This window comes from Cryptotermes secundus, unplaced genomic scaffold (assembly GCF_002891405.2).
Source record: "Cryptotermes secundus unplaced genomic scaffold, Csec_1.0 scaffold162, whole genome shotgun sequence".
Classification (NCBI taxonomy): Eukaryota; Metazoa; Arthropoda; class Insecta; order Blattodea; family Kalotermitidae; genus Cryptotermes; species Cryptotermes secundus.
The window spans coordinates 1,473,907-1,496,004 of record NW_019739943.1 but is presented as its reverse complement, the minus strand read 5'-3'; the positions used below and the strand labels follow the sequence as shown (position 1 = coordinate 1,496,004).

Genomic DNA, 22,098 nt, shown 5'->3' with positions numbered 1-22,098 from the left:
CCTTATTTATTGAATATAGCTTACCATAATGAATTAACTATTGCCATTTACAGATGTTTCAATAACATATTTCAGTCATGCTTTATGATTTGACTAAACAGGTTAGTCTACATGCAACATCCTAGAATTGTATTCCGAAGGTGCTCAGTTAAAATCTCAGCCAGGATAGTGTCTATCTCTATTGAAGTTTTTTGTGGTTTTCCTCAGTCCAGCAGAACAAACAGTACCTCAATCAGGCCACAATCACTTCCTTACAAACCCCTGCCAATTCATCTATCATCATACAATCTGATGCTATGTATTCTTGACATGGAGATGCATGTTAAATAATCCATAGAAGGAAAGTTTTATGATTTGCGACAGGCTGTATATCTTCTCACACAGCTGCAACTTTCTGTTTATTATTTTATTTTAAAGTTTTTGTGCCGACACACTATCACTGAACAAGGGTTACTCTCTTCTATTGGAAAAATATCTTGTCTGGTGAACAGATAAACAACCAGCAAGTAATAATTAAGGGATTTTCAGGTTTAATGCAGAATGTATAGTTGACATTTCCAGATTTCTTAATCATCCATTGTTTTTAATTATATGTGCTATTTCTCCCCTCCACTATTGCAGATAACCAAGAATTCAATGTTCAAGTAAATTATTTCAGTGGTCAGTAAGAAATTATGTTCAGTCATACTAAGTTTTCTTCTCAGAAAATTCACCAGATTTGTAATAATATCAAGGATTATGAACTATAATAGCTTTACACAAATATTTAGTGAAACTTTCACTCCTACGTTTGTAAGGAGAAAATTGGGAAATGTCTGGGTAGCTTTGATGTGTCATAACCAAAGGCACATTTAGCAAATGCCCTCCACACCTTCTAACTGCCTCTTTTATACTCTTCACACAGAAACTTACAGTTCAAACAATAAGCTGGCTGGTCTCCATTTAACTACACATAAACCAGTAATATTTTGCATCATTTGGAATTGAAGATATCCATAAAAATACACATTCATGGCTTACCCTGATCACAGCAGAAATAACAATAACACATATCTGAGTTCTCTCTGTATTCCATGACTTGCAAATAAACTGAAACAATACAAGTGACCTTTCAAGTACAACTGATTACCTCATCATATGGAGTTAACATAGTTTAATCATCATTTTCTAGTAACAAAATTACTTAATATTTATACATATTACAAACCTTGGGAATGAAACTTCATAAAATATAACACAGTATAATATTAACAGACTTATTTTGTTCAGTTTACAGTCCTGTGCCTGTACAAAACTATATAAGACCACAGCTGCAGTTTCAAACAATTAAGAGATATGTATAAATATTAAAAAAAGAAGTTACATAAAATAAATAACCAAAAAAATATATATATTTGAAACTAGGAATACATTTGAAACAAACTGTTCACTGAACTGAGACATTACACACATAATCTGCTGAAGTGCGCTGAGAAAGGAATTATTTCCCAGAAATTACTGTAGAAAAAACAGACCAATATATTCAGTATGTAATTAACATGAATGTCAAATTAAAACAGAGAAAGTAATTAATTGCAGTAACGTGGAGAAGAGAAAATGTTGGAGTCAATTTAGCTATACAATAAAAAGTAAACATATCATACAGGATGCAGTAAAATATACATATAATTTAACAATAGGCTGAAGGGTCACAATTTTCAAATGGTGACTTAACTAAAGGAAGGTAAATCACGTAACAGTACTTAAATACTCAAAAGATGGTGCATCATTACATTAGCTGTCTGAGTTAGTGTTGCATCCACTCAAACTTCACAACCACTCTTTATCCCAAAATCACATAAATATGCCTCAGATTTGTATCCTTACACGGTTGGCACAATCCTCAGAATTACGTTATACCCCCATACACTGTCAATCTATTACAACATAAGGCAATATATGTAAAAATTCTCCCTGATAAGACTTCTTTGACACCATTTCATGCCATTCACAGAAATTATCACTGTCTTCATAACTTGCAGCTTCATTCACATTGCCATTCAGACTTTCTATATGCTCAGTGCGCAACTTTCCGATAATTTCTTCTGTAACTTCTTTCACAACAGGACCTTCAAGATCTGAACCTCCAGTCATAGACTCATCCCAACATATTGCATCTACATCAATGGGAGGAAGCTTGGCAAGAATATCTTCAACAGTTCGATCCTGAATGTTCATCACTACAGCACTGGCACTCTGCGAGTCTTTAGAAGATGAGGATTGCCGGAGAATGTCCTTTGACAGTTTTGATAATGAAGACACTTCGGCTGGAGATGAATTGTAATTGTCCCCACCACTACTGCCAGGAAGAGACCCCAAATGTTTCTGTAACCTCAATTCTTCAAGTTCTTCAAGAGATAAAATAGAAGGATCTTCCTGCATGGGATGAAAGTCTGACTGTGACTGAAGGAACTTTGCAATATGTTCAGTTTTGTTCCTTGATATTTCTAAGGCATCCGTGGGCGTTCCCCGACTCATAAGAATGCACTTTGCAAGACTAGGTTTATTTTCAAATGAAGGTACATTTACATTATATAATTTATCTTCAGGAAGGTTTCCACTAGCACCACCAGTCTTGGCTTGTACACTAGCAACTAATTCCTGTGTTGTTTTCACTTTAGGTGTCCGTGCTTTGGATGCTATTTTCTCCTTCAGAATATCACCCACAGATGTGGCCTGCGTTACAGAAGCACTAGCAGACAAACGCCTCAACTTTGTGGGTTTTTTCCGACGTGTTTTGGGAGGAATAGGAGTGGCATTGGAGCCAATCACAGTACCAGTAATAGTAGTTGAACAAACAGTTGTAGTAACTGTAGTAGTACCAATCAAAGCTGTAGAAGGAGCTGCGGTGTTAGTTGTAGTATTGTGTGCAGAAGTTGTAGTGTCAGTAACAATAAAAGTAGAACAAATACTAGGCCGAGTGAAGGGATCTGGAGCAGATGTTGTTGAAGATGTAACCATAGTAGCCACAGTTGTGGTAGTAGCTGTTGTTACGGTTGTCGTCACAGCAGCAGGGGTCATCTCAAACATCAAATCCACTATAGGCACTTTGTTGTGTGGTGGTGGAATTACCTCACAGCTACTGGAGCCCTGGCTCAAACCACTTATGCTGTCTCGACTACCATCACCATGGATATCAGGCTGTGCTGGCATACATGCCTTCATAAAATCATACCCCTTTACCACTTGACCATTTGGGCGAGTGACTTTTTTAGTTGAGATGTCCTCTGGAGATGGAGAATCTTTCCTGAGTCTCTTATTTGATGCATGTGTCTTGGGTACAGAGTCCATATTTACTAAGATGCTAGGATGAAACTGGTGTCCCAGATCAGCATTTGATGAACCACTACGAAGTTTCACTTGAGGGGCTAGTGGATGTGATTTTGGACTGGTACTTGAATTTGATATGGAGGAAGACTCATTGAAATGGAGACTGGAACTCAAACATGAATCACCTGTATGAAAAGACTTCACTGGAGAGTGGGAATAACCTGGTATAAAATTATTTGCTGCATCCCCACCTGAAGCAAACGTAGGTGAGTAACACCGACCTGTAGCACTGCCAAACTGGGGGAGAATAGGACTCGCATTTGAACGGAGCCCTGGACTTACTTGATGCAACAAGAGATTTGTCCCATTTGTATGATGCATTGCTGTGGGAATGTGAGGACACATGGTGGAACTCCCAGCCGTGTTGTTCTCCTGAATCATGACACGCCATCTTCGTACCAGATCCTTTGCTCGTCTTGCAAGAAGTTCATTTGATGTCTTGCGACGGAGCTCATTGACATATTTTCCCAGACGAGTAGTCTAACAACAATAACATTATTTTAGCTATATTTATTAAAATAGTAGAAATATTCTATAACCTAAACACAAAATAACATGATAATATATTACGCTTTGCTGTGCCTAATGCTTGCAGGATGAAGGAAAGTAAAATGGCAACTGCCATGCTATAAAGTAATAATACATCATACATCAGACATTTGTAACCTGCAGCTTAAAGACCAATTTTTTAGCCCATGAAACCATAAACACCTTCTTTTAAAAATGAGCTCAGGTTACATATTTCCTAAAAATTCTCTTTTTTATTTCTTTTATTTTGCATGTCTTCTGCAGTGCTGGGTTTTTCTTATGAGAATGCTGCTTTAGTTATGTGTTGTCTAGTAGAGATGCAGGACCTCAGATGCCAAAGATGGTAATGGATGGACCTTCCCAAGCAAGCCTGATGATTATAAAACAACCAAACCATTCTAAACCCTCCCTTTTCAAGTGTCAGAATGAAGTGAGCCCAGTCACAGCAAATTCACAGTTACAAGGAATCGTGAATTCCTGTCATCCCACATTTCTTACCCTTAAGCTAATGATGAAACATTCTTCCAATGCACATTTCTCACAGATACCTGTGATAGCACGTGCAGAACTGCAGTGACCTTTCTTCAGGGAAAATGGAATGAAAACCACCTTTCACTGGCTCTACATAAAACTTTATGTGCTTAATTTGAGCACAATTTCCACATTTGAACAGTGTGACTAATAGATTCAACATAATAAAAAACATACTGAAGAGTAATATCAATTGCAGAGACAATGAAGGATAGCTAAAGTGTGTGAGTTGAGGAAAACCTGTCCTTCCGGCAAACTCAGTGACAAAAANAAAAAAAAAACACAATTGTGTTTAGAAATGACAAGTGAAATTATTTGCTCTGAAAAGGGGAATATTAGTCTGTCATGACTTACAATGTGAGGCAGAACAAATGACATTTCTCTCATGAATGAATATACAACGGATAATCTTATGCAAAAGTCTAATGGTTAATGGTTAAAGGGTAGAGTCCAGACTAAGAGAGATACCCTGGTCCTCCAGGTTGGGGGTTGGGAATGAGGCTAAGAACCTCATCCCGTTAAAATAATTTTGTTCAGAAACCTAAAAACCAGCCTTGGGTCATCATGCATCAATCCATTCCTATGGCAGCACGCACTGGTTGTGGAGACTGGCTGGATAGGAGGTCAAGGCCCACCCAGGGCTGTAGCGCCGAGTGGTAGGTAGGTAGGTAAGTAAGTACACTCCTTCCTAAGTCAAGGATTTTTTGAGACAATTGAATGAAAGGATTATGTTGCATCATCTCATAACTAAGAACAGCCTGTCTCATTTTCATCAAATTTTACACTGGAGGTCCCTGCACAAATCTATTAGACCATCTCAAATTTTATATAGATATGCATAAGTAATACAGGGCGACACACAACAGTTGTTACCCTTTAAGCACATTTCTCCAACTTGTTAAAATACTGGCCAAGAAGAGATAATACAAGAAAATATAAGAAGTCACTATAATAAAGTAAAACAGGAAAAGTTGTTAAAACCAGGACAAAATCTCTAGGAATTATGTTAATTCACATATGAAGACAATGACTTCACCAATTCTGACTTCAGAAAACATAACCATTTTAATGAATACAGACAATTTGATGATGGTGCATCAACTATTGAAATTATTTCATACTGGAGATTGTGAAATAAGAACACTGGAAAATGTGACAGAATGAATGGCAGTGAGTGAAACAGGAGATGCATCCTAAACCGGAGATCAACTTCTGAATCCCAAATTTCTACATTTACACATTTGATAAGCCACATATTTCCTTGAGTGACAGCATTCATAATCTGCATCACATATGTATCAAGTTTCATTTCAAAATCTCTGAAACTGATGTTTTTATTTGTGATTCAATATGATATTCCACTGTTCTGACTAAAATGCTAACAGTGTGACTTTTTTCATAAACAAACCATACAGCATACTGGACACAGTGTTAATATTGTGACATGATGCCTGAAAACCAGAATAGTGCAGTCAGAGAAGATGTTCATGGTTAGGCAATGACCCAAATGTTCAAACGATGCCATTATTATTTCACTTATGACAAAATATTAAACCTATACAAATTATAAATCACTCCGTCCAATGTGACCGTAAGTTTCTTACTACATAAAAACTTTTTAGTTTTTATGTAGTAAAAAACTTATGGTCACATTGGACGGAGTGATTTATAATTTGTAACTGTTATTGTGACGGACCAGAATGAAACAAACCAAACTCATTAAACCTATATCTCGCTATGGTACAAAATGCTAAAATTGTATCTCACATCGGTGGGCAATCTTCTGGATACCTCTTCAGAAATATGTGAATAGGTACACTGTACCTACCCACATTAAACGAACTAATAGATAAATAAAGAATGTCATCTTCTGGGGATACAGGGATTGCATCATTAAGGAGGCCACTAAGATTGAGCTCCATCCCAACAAAATGAACAGAGAGGTTGGTTTTCCTCTCTGCAAGTCATGGAAGCCTCTCATCTGCTCCCTCAAGAAAACACCAGAACATGGCGCCAGATCTACAAGGCTACACAGGTTAACATATGCTTGGCAGCTCTAGCCTCAAGACTACTGGGTCAATGCTCACTTGGTAGCCCTGGCTTTTTCCTCACCCCTGACAACTTTCCTCTATCTGCTCTGACCAATTCTCTGCTACCTGCTGGTCTGGCCTTGCTACTGGTCTCTGACCCTACCCCCTCCACTATTGATTTCCCATGTGCCCCACTCTCCTTCCCTCCCTCTGGTCTTATATAGCCAGGTGTTTTCAAATGGTGACTCAGTCCGCTAGCCACCGTCTCATGGATATTTCCTCCCTGAAGATGGACGAGATATGTTCCTCTGAAACATCAGTTCACACAAGATTTACACAGTGTCATATTCCAGAAGACAGCATTCTTCATAGTCACGGCTGTGAAAAGCTCAAATCTTACATAATAAATAAATGTCTAGATAATACAAAATTCAAATCCTCTATCGCACAATGGGGCACGAGGTAGCGTAGTTGGTTGAGGCACTATGCTACAAGCCGGAAGGTTGCGGGATCGAATCCCAATGAGGTGCATTTTCTTCAATTTACCTAATCCTTCCAGCCGCACTATGGCCCTGGGGTCAACTCAGTCTCTAACAGAAATGAGTACCTGAAATATTCTTGGGGGTAAAGGGCAGCCGGCGAGTAAGGCTGACAACCTTGCCACCATCTATGAGCCAAGTGTCTAGAAAATGTGGGAACCTCAACATCTCACAACCATATGGGCCTCCACGGCCTGGATATCTGCTATCCATTGGCATTGCCATGGCACAAGGGTTGAGAGAATGGGGGAAAGCTACAATGGTGTCTTGCTGCCCTAAACAGGAGAAGTGGGGGGCTTTGAGCATAATAACTTAAACTTCTGTGACTGGAAGGAAGATCCACACTAGAAATGTCTGACAATAATTTCTGTTCTTGTACCTCTCTTTAATTCATTTCTTGCTAACCCACTGCTCCGTTGCAAGTGACACAGTGGACTATGTTCACAATCAGACAGTATAACATAAATATCACGTGAGATGACAATTTTATTGGTCTTAAATTTAACGTTTATAGCCCATACGCTGCATTACAGTTATGGCATACCCATGCTCCAGCTGGCCATGCATCACAATACTGTGCTGCTAAAATACACCTTACTTTTGACCTAGCCTACAGCAGTCATAATACACCTTAATTTTCTGTCTATATAAATTCTTTAATGTTTTCCTGCAGTTAGCTATTTATAAATATTGACAAAAGCAGGGTCTTTCTTAGTCACACAGGACCAAGTTCCAATCATGTGAGAGTTCTGTCACATGTATTAAAGATCGTGACATCTTGAAGAAAGTCTAAGTCAAAAGGATTACAAGTTTTCTTGCAAGAGCTGAAACTTACCTCTCAGCCATGTAAATTGGTTAAAAATGATAATCTAACACAACCAACAGCCTGAGAAGATTATATTACAAATTCTCTTACATGTTTATAGTTAAGGAAGGATGAATGTGTGTGTGAGAGAGAGAGAGAGTGAGAGAGACCACTGTTACACCTATCAAACATAAACACAATCACAAACACTGATGTGACAGTTCTATTAAGCTAGTAACAAAAACATCTAAAGAAATTATCAGATATATTATCTGCTTAGTCTTGTTATGTTTGTGGCACTAGCAGAATATACAGAACCATTCTTTTCCTTGTGATAATGGCAGACATTTTGTCACAGAAAGAGATACTGAACACAACATTGTTTCCAACAGTGACCCCAAAGAAACACATTTAAGAGAGTAAGTCTGATGAAACAATCTCATCTGACAGTAAGAGTCAGCTTGCTGAAGTCAGAGTTGCTGTGGATAATTAGTGTGAGTGAAAGCCAAGATTGACTGCCTCTGTGGTCTTGTGGTCAGAGTTCCTGGCTACAGATCCAGAGGTCCCTGGTTCGATTCATGGCACTACCAGATTTTCTGAGAAGTAGTGGGTCTCGAACAGGCTCCACTCAGCTTCGTGAGGATAACTGAGGAGCTATTTCAAGTAAATAGCGGGTATGGTCTAGAAAACCAAGATTAACAGCAGCGGGGATTCGTTGCACTGACCACGCGACACCCTCTATCCACAAAAGTTGGCACTAACTTCGTTGACAAGCGGCAGTTGTTCAGTCAGTATAGTTTATGGACTACAGGCCATGGGGCTTTTTCTGTTTGAAAGTCAAGATTAAATTTGGTCTTGAAATCCAGAAAATGACATCGTTTCATTAGTGACTGCAACAAACTGAAGAAATGAAGTATCCAGTGAGAACAAAGATCCTACACAAATTGTAATTTCATAGCAGAGATCCATCTGTTGGTGGCAGAGACTAACAAATACGAGGGTGGGAACTTTAATAGTGGCAACACTGCTGTAGAGACGCCATGCAACGGAACCAAATAATGTCACTTATACCACATGTTGGTTACATACCTACCTTACCTAAGAGCAAATTGACTCTCTCTTCCCACATCACACTCATGCGCAGTGACAAGAACAACACAGCCTTGTGTTAGCTGGCGGTCTAATGTAGTGTTGTCACAATGTTTCTGAAGGAGGAACAACGGAGTTGGATAAAGATTGAATGTGCCAGAGGCCGTAGAGCACGACAGTGTCATAAAGGTCCTCAAGAGGCTTGCGGGGAATCGGCATTTTCTTACAGAACAGTGGCAAGGTGGGTAAAAGCCTTCAACGAGGGACACCAAAATGTGGCAGACATGCATCGGCCAGGTTGTCCTAGTGTCAGGGAAGAAGAAGTGTATGCTCATTCCGTGTTACTGGAGAGTGATCGACGACATACGTTTTGTGAGCTGGTCCGAGAGACGGAATTAGCATACACAACTATGCTTTACATTCTGAAGGAATGCCTGGGCACGAAAAAAACTGCATCACAATAGGTTCCACATGATTTAACGGACAATCAGAAATGGCTATGATATGACGCTGCTCATAACCACTTGGGACACTATGAGCGCAAAGGAGAGGCTTTCTTATGCTGTATCATTACATTGGATGAGACATGGGTCAAATCGTAGGAGCCAGAAATGAAACACCAATCGAACAAATGACGTCATTATGGGTCACCACAAAAAACAAAAGTTCGTCAGAACCCCAGTAACGTGAAAGTTACGGTAATTCTCGTGTACAGCTGTGATGGTGTTATCCAAGCATACCGTTTCCTGACAGCAGACAGTAAATGCGCAGTATCACTGTTCATTTTTCGAACACAACCTGTGACCAGCTTTGAGAAAGAAGCGGTGACACTTTCTGCAGAACCCACCCATCATTTTGCAGGACAATGCTTGGCCACATGCAGCGCAAGCTGTGGCTAATTTGTTCGATCAATGAGGCTGGGAAGTGCTGTACCATCCAACATACTCCCGGACTTAAGCCATTGTGACTTTGACTTGATTCCTAACATGAAGGAACCACTTCGTGTCATTCGCTTCAGAACTGTTCCAGAGATTCTTCAGGTAGTAGACTGCTCCATTCCAACTATCAACACAACAAGCACTGCTAAAGGTATCCTACGACTTCCACATTGCTGGCAACAGGTTTTACACAATGCTGGTGACTATACTGAAGAACAGTAAAACTTTGAAACATGCATCCATTTTGTATCAGTTGTAAATAAATAGTTGGCACTATTAAAGTTCCAACCCTCGAACAACCAATTTCTAGACACGTGACAATGGATTCCAACTTCCTTGCATAATTATACAGGAAACACAATTTCCAGTAACATAAAAAATGCAACCAGGTTTTTCACTTAATTAGATTCTTATATTTTGGTGACAACATGAATCAGGTAGGCAGCACTGACAAGAATTAGAACAGACTTTGAAAATTTTCCTCTCTCTTTAAAAGGAGATATATTTTCAAGCAATACACATACAGGAGACATAAATCCTTTGGTATAAAGATTTACAAACTATGATAAGATGGACTACTATGACATAAGCATATACTTGTGTAAAAACATGAAAAACTTAACAGAAAATGACAGATACATGTACAATAGTGAGAAGCCTCACTAAGAAAGTAAATCGTGTGTCACAAACTTTACATATAACAAATTTTCGTGACCAGACATATTTGCTGGCCTATGCAGGAGCTATCAACTCCTGCAGAACTGTCAAAAAGATCACATGTGAGACACTAAAATTGGAAAAAGTGCTAAAGTGAGAAGTCACTTGACAGCAATGATCCAAACAGACAACTTAGATCACATACTGATGAAAAACTTTTAAATGTTGAAAGCTACATTCACAATGAGGACAGAATGGCTAATAGTTGTTCAATTAGTATTGAAACATCAAAATGGACAAAAAATATATGTTTTCAAATGTTGAATACATCCTGAATAGATATGTTATCATCATCCTGTGGTAGCAGAACAAAACAACAAAAATTTAATTTTCACCCGCTCGACCTGACTATATGGAATTCGATGGTAGCTAAACAGACCACCAAAAGTGATGGAAATGAGTGCAAGAGACCGTTGTCCTCAAGCAAAATGACCCACAATGAAGGTGGACTTTTTGACGCCCAGACAGCTACAGGATCACACAGGCTTCTGGTGTCTCAGCCAAGAATAAATAAGTGATCACCAAATTTATGTGATCAAAGTGCAAGGTCAGTCTGTGAACAGACTTCTAAATCAGACTTCCATCACAGCATAGTTATAATAACACTTCCAGAACATAGATGCCATATATCTGAATCTATAATCTTCTGAAAATGATTTCAATGACATAAAACAATGAAACTATAGAATTGAGCAATGTATTTTTTGTCAAATAATTTTACTATAACACTATACCAGTAGTAGTTCGAAAGACAAACATTTTTCCAATGGCATCAACATTCCAATCCCACCTTAATTTGGCTACCAGCAACATATGAAATGGAATTTAAATCCCCTACTGTCAAGCAATAAACATTAAGTATTGTACAATAAATTAATGGACAGCATGAAAAAACTTTGTAATGCAAAATATAATCCAGCTGTATCATAAGAAGTGTAATTATTTCTCACTGCCTTTAAAATTAAAGCATACCTCAAGTGCTTCCTTTGTGATGACACTTCTTTCCAAGATGGCAATGATCTCAACCACTGCAGCCATGTCCACAACCTGTCAACATAATGAAACAACTACAAATACTCTGGCAATTGTAATAACAAATCAATGTCATCTACTAATCACAAAATAAAAATGTTAGGGCAGTATCCCTGCAAACTGAAGTTCCAGTAACTGCTATACTAGAGAGAGAGCTTTGTGTTTAAGAGACATGAATGTCAAGTGCACAAATATTAGTTTCCTCATTATACTCACTTCCACATCGCAGAGGAACTTAGAAACTGTTACATCAGTTAGTTAGTTATTGGAGAGGGTGGGTTTCCCCATGCACTTAGACCTGTAGTGGTCCATTGTGTTTCCCTCTATGATTTCTACCAGTCTCCATATCCTACCGGTATTGGTGCTTACCATCAGTCCCGCCCAGCCAGCGAGACCGGCTCTACTAGCTGAGAGGTATCTATAATGCTTCCCCCATCTGCCAGAGGTATTAGTGACTGCTGTTGGGTGGGAAACGTCCACAATTTTGGCTGTGACCTCCTTTGGAGGTATGAGGTTCTTTTACGTGCCGTAAAACTACGACACGGGACCCACGGCTTAAAGTCCCTCCAGGAGGACTTGTTCCCTGAATTTTTCCGCCCTTAAAAATTCGACGACCTCCGCCGGGTATTTGAACTAGTCATGAGGTGGGAACGTTATCTCTAGACTACGGAGGCCGCTGTTACATTAACTCTGCCTTCAAACTAAACAATGCTGAACACAACTATTCATTAAGTTGACACCATTAGGTTTAATGCCCTTACAATTTCTGCTGCATTAACTGAGAAAGTACAAAGTATATGATGTCATACAACCATTATCACAGCTTAAAAAGTATGTTTTGCAGGATATTCTTGAAATATATAAACACAGAAGAGTAGTCTCCATTTACAAGGATTGTTTTGTAACTTATTGTGAAATATAGTATACTCCCTATTATCAACGCAGAGATTATTCTGCTTGCAGCTTATTTGTGGATCACTGTAGGAGCATTTGCACCCCTGCAGAGTGCCTGTTATGCCTGCTCGTCTGTATACATGAAGCAGCTCAAGAATCGCTGGTCAGACTTTCATGAAACCTGACATTCAAGAATTTTATGAAGAACTGTCATACCATTTCAATGTTAATTCAGATTTGCAAATTCTGACAACCACTTTACATAAGACCTATATGTGTTTCTGTGTGTAACTGAAGCAAAACTCACTGCACATTTATCGGAGACAAAATGCTTTGAACAAATATTGTAGAAGAATATGAACCACATGCTTTATATTCAACACACCTTTTTCTTAGTCATACAGTGTCTGAGATAATTAACAAATGGAATACTATGGATATATTTATGTATTCCTGTATTCAACAATCATCATAGTCTCCTAATTATACTGAAAACCTGGATTATCACTTTTTTTTATTAATCATTCATATTTTCCCCTTTCATATCATGTATAATTGAGGGTGTAATGTAGAGGAAAAATGTGAATAGCTGCTTCAGTTTTATGAATCTTAGAATTTTGAGATTTTATCACAAGTTTGTCTGTGAGATGTCAAACAAGAAATGACTTCAAGAAAGCCTATGATTCAGTTAGAAGGGAAGTACTGTACTATATTCTCAAAGAGTTTGGGGTACCCAAGAAACTAGTTAGGCTGACTAAAATGTTACAATTAGTATGTTGTTGGACATTATCCATCATCTTGTCTGTTCTTAAAAAAACACGTTTCAGGGGCTGCATTCTGTCCCCGTCTTCAGGTAAAACCTACTCAATTGGGTCCAATAGACAGAGCTAGCCCCTATCTCCCTAAGAACAGACAAAATGATGGATAACGTCCAACAACTTATTAATTGTAACAATTTACGATCATCACAATCTTTTAGATCTTATTTGGCTAAAATGTGTTTAAATGAAACGTATAGTAAAGTCCGTATAGATAAACATTTGTCCGATTTCATTTCTCATTTATTTCTCATAATTTTCCTATCCAGAATGGTCTAAAAAAAGGAGTTGCTTTATTGCCACTAGTTTCCAACTTTGCTTTAGAATATGCCATTAGCAAGGTCCAGGAAAACCAGGTGAGACTGAAATTAAATGGGACACATCAGCTGTTGGTCTATGCCGATGATGTGAATCTACTGGGTGATAATACAGATACCACAAAGAAAATCGCACAAACTTTAACTGACACAAGTAAGGAGGTTCGTCTAGAAGTAAACACAGAAAAAAACTATGTATATGTTGTCTCATCACCAGAATGCAGGGCAAATTATTACATGACATAAATACAGGTAACAGATGCTTTGAAACTCTGGCACAGTTCAAGGATTTGTTAATGCCAGTATCAAAGGAAGTTAAGAGGAGACTGAATTCCTGTAATGCTTGCTACCATTCAGTCCAGAAATGTTTGTCTTCTCGCCTGCCATCTAAAAATGTAAAAATTAGAATGTTAAAAACTATAAATTTGCCTATGGTTCTGTATTGGTATGAAACTTGGTCTCTGACATTAAGGAAGGAACACAGACTGAGTGTGTTTGAGAACAGGGTGCTGAACTGATTATTTGGACTTAAGAGAGATGAAGTGAGAGGAGAGTGTAGCAAATTACATAATGAGAAGCTCTGTAACTTATACATGTCACCAAATACAATAAGAATGATCAAGTCAAGGTGGATGACATGGACTGCACATGTAGCACACATGCGGGGGAGAAGAGATGCATTTAGAATTTTGGTGGGAAAGCCAGAAGGAAAGAGATGACTAGGAAAACCAAGATGTAGGTGGGTGTGTAAGATGGTTGAGTTTCTGTATATAATCAGGATTCTGTTAAACAAGGGGGGAAGGAGGGAAGGGAGGGAGAAAGGGAATTGGTGCCTTGTCTAAACCAACAGGGACAGTGGACCTAGAAGTCTGCTCAGCCAGCCCTTTTAAGGGTAAGAGTGTGCAACAAAGAAAACCCAGCAACTGATGTTCCCAAGAGCGCACCCATCCAAATATTAATTTGGCATAATGCTGTTTGGCTATCAATACTGGGGCCAAGCAGGAGAGTGGTAGGGAGATCACCATGGGTCAAGGAGAGGCTTTGTCAAGATATAGGAAGGAAGATAAGTTATCTTAGAGGAAAGATGATCTTACACAGAACAGCTGACTGGTTGGGTTTTATTCTTGTGGGGAGGGGGTGGGCCTTCATGGAGCTGCTGTAGCAATTTTCAAAACAGGATCCTATAAATACACAAAAATTTGCTCACTTCACAAACTTCAAACTGGATGGTAGAGGTAGCATACTTCCCTGAAACAAGCAATATCTCACACATCCACACAATGTAAAAGCCAAAGAACAGAATTAATATCAATAATTAACCACCATGAAAGCTTAAAATCGGTAAGCATACAATATAAGTTAAAACAAATATACTTGCAGACAGGAAATGTTACTGACTGCATTATGATTGGAATCCCATTTTCTCAGCTTCATATGCAAACACAGACCAACTGAACACACAGGATAAACCATATTATAACCACAGCCATTTACTTTCATATGGTGGCCTTCCTAGTGTCATAACATGATCAAAATGTAACATAATATTGTTGAACATCTGGTCCAAGGTTACATGGACATACCATAAAAATAAATAATGAGACTCCTACCTATATGTTAATTATGCAATCAGATTAGGTTACTTACAGCACAAAATCAGAGAGATAAACTTTATCATCAAATGCACTCAACTTGGGGCACATCATGTTAGTTAATAATTTCTGTCCATGGATTATGAACCATAGGAATATGAACATTTGATACGGATGGTAACAAATATAGCAAAACCAATATCAATCAGATACATGTACTTACTGAGTTTTATTTCAATACAACCCAACATGCTTTTGTTTTCATGACTTCCCATTAATGAGGACATTACACAAAAAAAACTTTTATTAATCAAGCACAGCTACAATGTTTAGTCCTGTACATTCAAAGGTATTCTGATTAATTTTAACTACCAAATTTACACTTATATGACCACAAAAACAATGCAATGTCTGATTTCTGTCTCTAGCTTAAAAGGTTCACTTCAGTACATATCTTGGTATAGAAGTGCAAATTTGTAAAATATATATTTCAATAGCTTCAAAATGTAACCAATTTTTCTTTTAGAATAATTTGCACTGCCAATGGGAACATGAATTAAATAGCCTGCAGCAAATGTTATCACAGAACTGTGGCAAAACTGAAGTAATCCATGAACACAACAAAGCTATAAATGTGTGACGCTGCTAAAATAATGAAAGAATGAAAATGTGTATGTGTGCAATATGATAAAACTGTTACAAACTGTTAAACCGAAAGGTTAACAGAGGTAACCGCCTGGGTTTCACAGTTTAGATTATTCACACTGTAGTCTTCTGGGCTATGACACTGTGTAGTCTGGCAGATGGGTATGAATATTTTAGAAACTTCACCTTGGTACCAACCTACCAGACTAAACACTGTCATAATACTAGATGAAACAATATAATTATTCTTCACCATGAAAACCTCAGAAAATCTTGTATTTAGACCACTCACTTCAATCTTACCACCATTTATCACGTGGACGTGCACACATGTATTTCCTTTTCAAAAACATAAAAATTCCATTTCAACAATATGGCATGTTTTGCTGGTTTTCTGTTCAACATTATGGCTTATTTCACTGAATCTTTGACATTAGTGATAAAAAAACTTGTCATATGCTACAAATATTAATGTAGTACAAGTGGTGATTTCTAATAACAATGCTACCTGTGCTAACGCAACATTTTATTCCTGCCCATTACTAAATAATATATTTAAAATAAAGAAATAAAAATCTTCTTTTGGTGGCAATTTTAAGATTCTCAACTATTAGGACAATATTCACAGAAAAGATCAATACTGTAAAGCTGCCTTTCATAATAAAATTAATTCCTTTGTACTTTCTAGTCAGGTTCTTAATTATGTATATATAAGAACACCTACAGGTAATTATTATCACTATTATAATAGTTATTGTTTTTAGTTGAATCTGTCCCATTAATATTGCAAACATGAATTTTCTACATTCCTGGAGAGACATCATGGCTATTCCACAATGTCATGTGTACTGGAAATATTACTACAAAGTATATAGAAATGCCCAGCTGTTCATTATATTTCAAATCTGAAATTCTTACCAGGAATTCTCTTATGAACTATACATAAACAGTCAATTAAAACTAATAAGAAAAATGCAGGGAACAATGCATGTATCTCTATCGAAACGGTTACTCTCACCTTCGAAATCCCTAAATGTTACTGTTATTTTACTTCATTTCTTACATATTGGGTTCCCTTTCATGTGAGAAGTGAAATCTGCTCCTACGGCTTGTAATTTAAACATTATAGGCCACATCTGTGGCACCTTCTAACATACTCAAAAATAATGTACAGTGCTTGTTGATTTCGCTAGTCATAACAAAACACCTGCATCATGCTACTGAAATAACGTTTCCAGTCTTTTACGAGGCTCTATTAACAAATCTTCAAAAAAATCAAAATGTTGACAAGTTTTCTGCCCTAACCTCAAATTTGCCGTATTGGCTAACAACACACAGCTAAACTGCCATATATCTACTACAGTGTTTGGTTATGGAAATTCAAATGGCCCAAATTTGGTTCATAGTAACAGGCAAAATGTCATAAATAAATAATTCGCAAAATGCATACAATGTGCATAAGGGCATATAGGTCATCGCAACTAAAAACACATTTTCGTGCATTAATTTAATCGATTATATAATTCTATTCCATTGCATACAATATTGACAGAAAAATAACATTTAAATTTAAAACCCGATTTCTAATGTATTCTATTATTGTATAACATCAAACCGGAGCAGAAAAAAAATTACAAAATAATAATCGAATAAAAGACAGCTTAGTCGCCCAACAACCGGAACATACTCAACGCGACATTGCGCGTGCGCTGTGCCGCGTAAGTGAGGTGGACCAGGGGTAAGACGTCTTCTTGGAGCTCCTCGAGCACAATTTTCACACACAAAATTGCAGGTTTAATCACTATTTCGGTGCTAATCCTTGGTTTTAGCGGAATCTGTGCACATTTTTTGTCTCGAAAGTCTGGACCTTTAGACGGAAAAGGGTATACTTGTACTTTTATCGAGTGAAAAACTTGCACCTGAAGTTGGGATATACACGCCACTTTCACAGCGCATTTCGACGGTTCGTAACTTGCGTCCGGATTTTTGCCTATTTCGGTGTCAGATTTGTTGCAAATCTTACTTAGAGCCTTACATTGTATTCCTTGTCGAGTGCCTTTAGTAACTTTTCCTTGATCTCCGAAGGAGAGTGCTGCATGAGGCCGTACTGGGTCTCGGACTAAACAGCTCCGCAACCAACGTACAGCCACCAGCACTTATGGCGGACATGTACTATTGAGGAATTCTGGGAGCGTAATATAACTTCGCGACAACTTCCGAGCCTTTCCGAATATGACGTCACTACAACCGAAGCCCGATCGTCTTGAGGATCTTGAGTAGCCTACTGTGTATTCCTGCTTCGCAAAATCTATCCGGTACAGCTTTTAACAACACATTTCTCTCCACGATTTTCAGATTAGTAAACTGTTTTACTTACGCATAAAATGTTTGTGATGAACATTGTAATGAAAATTTTGTCTAAGGTAAACGTTATGTACGGTGTTGCCAACTGTGACGTATGTCTGCAACGTGTTGTACAAACATTAACTGCAGTGAAATTCGTTCAATACCCTCTGTCGAGAGACAACTCAGGCTCAGCTACGAATAAAGTTCCTTTCTTTTTTCATCGCAGTTATGTCCACACTGCCTTAATCTCCACGGCTTGTATAGGTATTAAATTGGCCCATATGTGTGTTCGTATCATAAATGTTGACATACGTACAAGTGGCGACACTATGCAATGTAGTACGTTTCAGGAAACTTGTTGTGTATCACAGTGGGATACATGCGTCGATACAAAATGTAATGCAATCTGTGAAATCAACATTAGCTGCCATATGTCACTGTTGCGCAGAAAAATAAGTCGAATTTTTCAGCCGTTAAGCATATTGTCCCGCACATTTGTCAAAAGTTGCGCATCTTCCCACGCATTGTTTATTTCGACCTAGGGCCCAAAATGGGACATGGAAATTATGTAAAACAAATAAAAAGTTTATGAAAAATAATATTGTTGCGTGTTGGGTATGTGACGCGATAAATAACTTCACGCCGTTCTGGATCTAGTGAATTTATTGCACATTCGCTCTTACATTTACACAATTTACAATCTCACAACTACTGCCATCAGCAGTATCACACTTACTTCTCCTGCGGGAGTCACTGCCATTCGCTCGATACAACTCAATAACAGTGGACTTTAACTCACTCCAGCGAATGCTAGAATGCAATGACTGGTTACTCCGGTAATTCTCCTCGTTATGTAGCTTCCGAACTGACGACACAGAAAACAGTTACGTGATACCACTGTTGGGTAACGTCGTGTTTACAGGCGTTTCTGGGAAACGCTGCTGAGAGTTCTTTATTGCTGCGTTGTAACCGGGGGGCGGGAGGATGTTTACCGAGCGTTGCACCGTCCACGTCACAATATTATACCTATCTCATTAAAATCTATTAAGTTAGCCTTCTACTTTCTCTAAACATGTGTTGATATCGAGTATGCTTAAAAATAAAAGTGGTCAAAGACATGTCTAGCTAATCAAAGAACGCGGTTGCGAAGTTGTTGAAAGAAAGTCGGTATAGCAACGGGCTACGGGCAGGAAGGCCGGCGTTCGATTTCCGGCAGGGGTGAGATCTTTGTATTTTCCATAGCGTCCGTATCGGCTCTAGGATCCACCCATCCTTATATCGAATGGGTACCGGGGGTGAAGCTGACCACTCACCACCACGGACGAGGTTAATAATGGTGCAGTTACACCTCCACTCCCCCTGTATGTCTTCATGGCATAGTGCTTGATTAATAAGCATACGGACAACTTTACCCTTTACTTGGGAAATTTATTTTTCAAAATTGACCAGTAGCGAATAGTTAATCGTTCCAAAATCTGCTACGTTTAATACGAATGATAATAGAAGGATAGAATACTTTCATGAAGGATACCTTAAGTATTTTCTCATTTGAATATTGTTTACATTTCAAATTCCATAATCACAGACGCAGTTGATACATATCTAAAATCTCCCCTCCAAAATCGCAAGCACTTAATAAAACTATCGTGTTTCACTGATATAGTACAATTTGACAAAAGACCGACAGAGGTATGAAGCAAGTGCTCAAGAACACGATAAATGCATTTGCCAGTGTCAGCGTATATATACCAGAGCACCCTGTTCATGGCGGGACCCCCATACACGAATCTCAACCATTTGACACTGAAGCTCTTCTTCGAAGCATCCCCCACGTGCTCAGCATTCTGCATCATGATACGTGTATCATCACGTGTATTAATGATTATGGGACCCTTATTATTATTATTATTATTATTATTATTATTATTATTATTATTATTATTATTGGAGGGGGTGGGTTTCCCCATGCACCGCGAATAATAGTCTTTGTACGTCCCCCTTTGATATTCTACCAGTCGCCATACCCTACCGGTACTGGTGCGTGCTATCAGCCCCATTCAGCCATCGGCCCTCGGTACCCGATGCTTCCCCCATCTACCAGAGGCATTGGAAACTACTTGGGCGGGAGACTTGCCTAATTTTGCTCAGAGGTCTCCTAGAGACATGAGGATCTTTTACGTGCCGTAAATCTACGACACGGGACCCACAGCTTAAAGTCCTTCCCGGAGGACTAGTTCCGTGAATTTTTCCGGCCTTAAAAATTCCACGACCTCCGCCGGATTTGAACCCGCGTACCTTGAGTCATGACGTGGGAACGTCACTATGGGACCCTTACCTTATCCTTATTCTCTTCTTCCCAAACAGCGTAATCTCCCATAATACACATTGTTTTCAACCGGTTTATTTTCACGAAATGAAGTTTCATAACGAAGCAAGGGAATGACAACTCAGAAGTACATGAACAGTCAAAATCTGTACACAACCAATTCCTCGGAGAATAATGCTTCCTGAGAAGCTGGTACAATAATACCCGACATTTACCGACGGTTAAATATCGTGTTCACAAGTGACCGACCTTCACCCCTCCTTTAAGCTTAATTTTAATACTCATTTCGTTTTTTATCTGACTAAGATGTCCTGAAACCAAAACTTAAAGCAACATATTGTACCTTGATTTAATAAGGAACTGCATTCGTAACTTTCTTAGATTTCATCCTGGTGATTTTAAATTGTTTTCATGTGTTTGACCATTATTGGATATATACAGAACGTACGTGCAAGACACGAAAGTAAAAGTAAAGTAAAGCTATCTCTGTAACAGACCGTGGAAGTCCATAGGGTTATGAGATGTTGAGGTTCCCACATTTTCTAGACAATCTGCTCATACGCGTAGATTGTGGCAAGGTTGTCAGCCTTACTCGCCGGCCGCCCTTTACCCCCAATAATATTCCTTGTACTCATTTCTGTTAGAGGCTGAATAGACCCCAGGGCCATAGTGCGGCTGGAAGGATTAGGTCAATTAAAAAAAATCCAATGACCTCATCGAGATGTGAACCCACTACCTTCCGGCTTGTAGCATAGTACCTCAACCAACTACGCTACCGCGTGCCCCCAGACACGAAAGTGTACTAGATATTTCTTTGTGTGGACATAATGAACGAATTATACCATACCGTAATTCTGACGTAACAGGCTTAAGAAGACGTGGAGTTTACAACACCGAATTGCTGCGTTTTGGCAGAAGGATTGTATATTTTGTTCACCTCTTGCATCTTAACATTTTATGTTTCATATAGAAGTGGTTGCTTTATCCATCGCGAAAAGTACAATTATTTGTCATTACTAATTACTATGTTGAAAAGGTTCTAAACATTATAATTAATTCTTTACAGTTGTCTTGAAGCAAGAATTTTTAATGATATCCGTTTCGTACGAATGCTCAAATTAGAGAACTTAAACTGAGTGTTTTTGAGAACAAGGTGCTAAGGAAAAATATTTGGACCTAAATGGGATTAAATAATAGGAGGCTGGAGAAAACTGCATAATGAGAAACCCCGTAACTTATATTCATCGCCAAATACAGAATGATGAGTTCAAGGAGGATGAGAGATGGGACATGTCTCACGCACGGGAGAGAACACTGCGTTCAGAATTTTTGTAGGAAACCCCGAAGGTAGACTAAGATGGGAAGATAATATTAAAATGTATCTTAGATTAATTAGCTGGAAAGGGGGAGTGAACTGTATTCATTTGGCTGAGGACAGGGACCGTGGCCGGCTCTTCGGGCACTAATATACCTCCTGATTCTTTTCTTAAAATGCTGGAAATTTCTTGAGGAGCTCGATGGAGATAGCTTGGTTCCGATGAAATCTAGCCAAGCGTAATTGTGATATGCCTATTTGAAAGTA

At 38.5% G+C, this 22,098-nt stretch overlaps 1 protein-coding gene across 2 annotated transcripts; it reads right to left on the bottom strand.

Moving 5' to 3' along the window:
• Nucleotides 1-1,052: 1,052 nt before the first annotated feature.
• LOC111872047 (mucin-5AC) lies at nt 1,053-18,156 on the bottom strand. 2 transcript variants are annotated; one of them, XM_023865545.2, is made up of 3 exons: nt 17,880-18,156; nt 11,519-11,593; nt 1,053-3,849 (listed from the first exon to the last, which is right to left on the bottom strand). In XM_023865545.2, the coding sequence occupies exons 1-3, from the start codon at nt 17,940-17,942 to the stop codon at nt 1,912-1,914; spliced, it is 2,076 nt and encodes a 691-aa protein (XP_023721313.1). In that variant the 5' UTR covers nt 17,943-18,156; the 3' UTR covers nt 1,053-1,911. The 2 variants fall into 2 exon arrangements, with proteins under 2 accessions (XP_023721313.1, XP_033610387.1); XM_033754496.1 differs by lacking the exon at nt 17,880-18,156 and adding an exon at nt 14,702-14,795.
• Nucleotides 18,157-22,098: the final 3,942 nt, after the last annotated feature.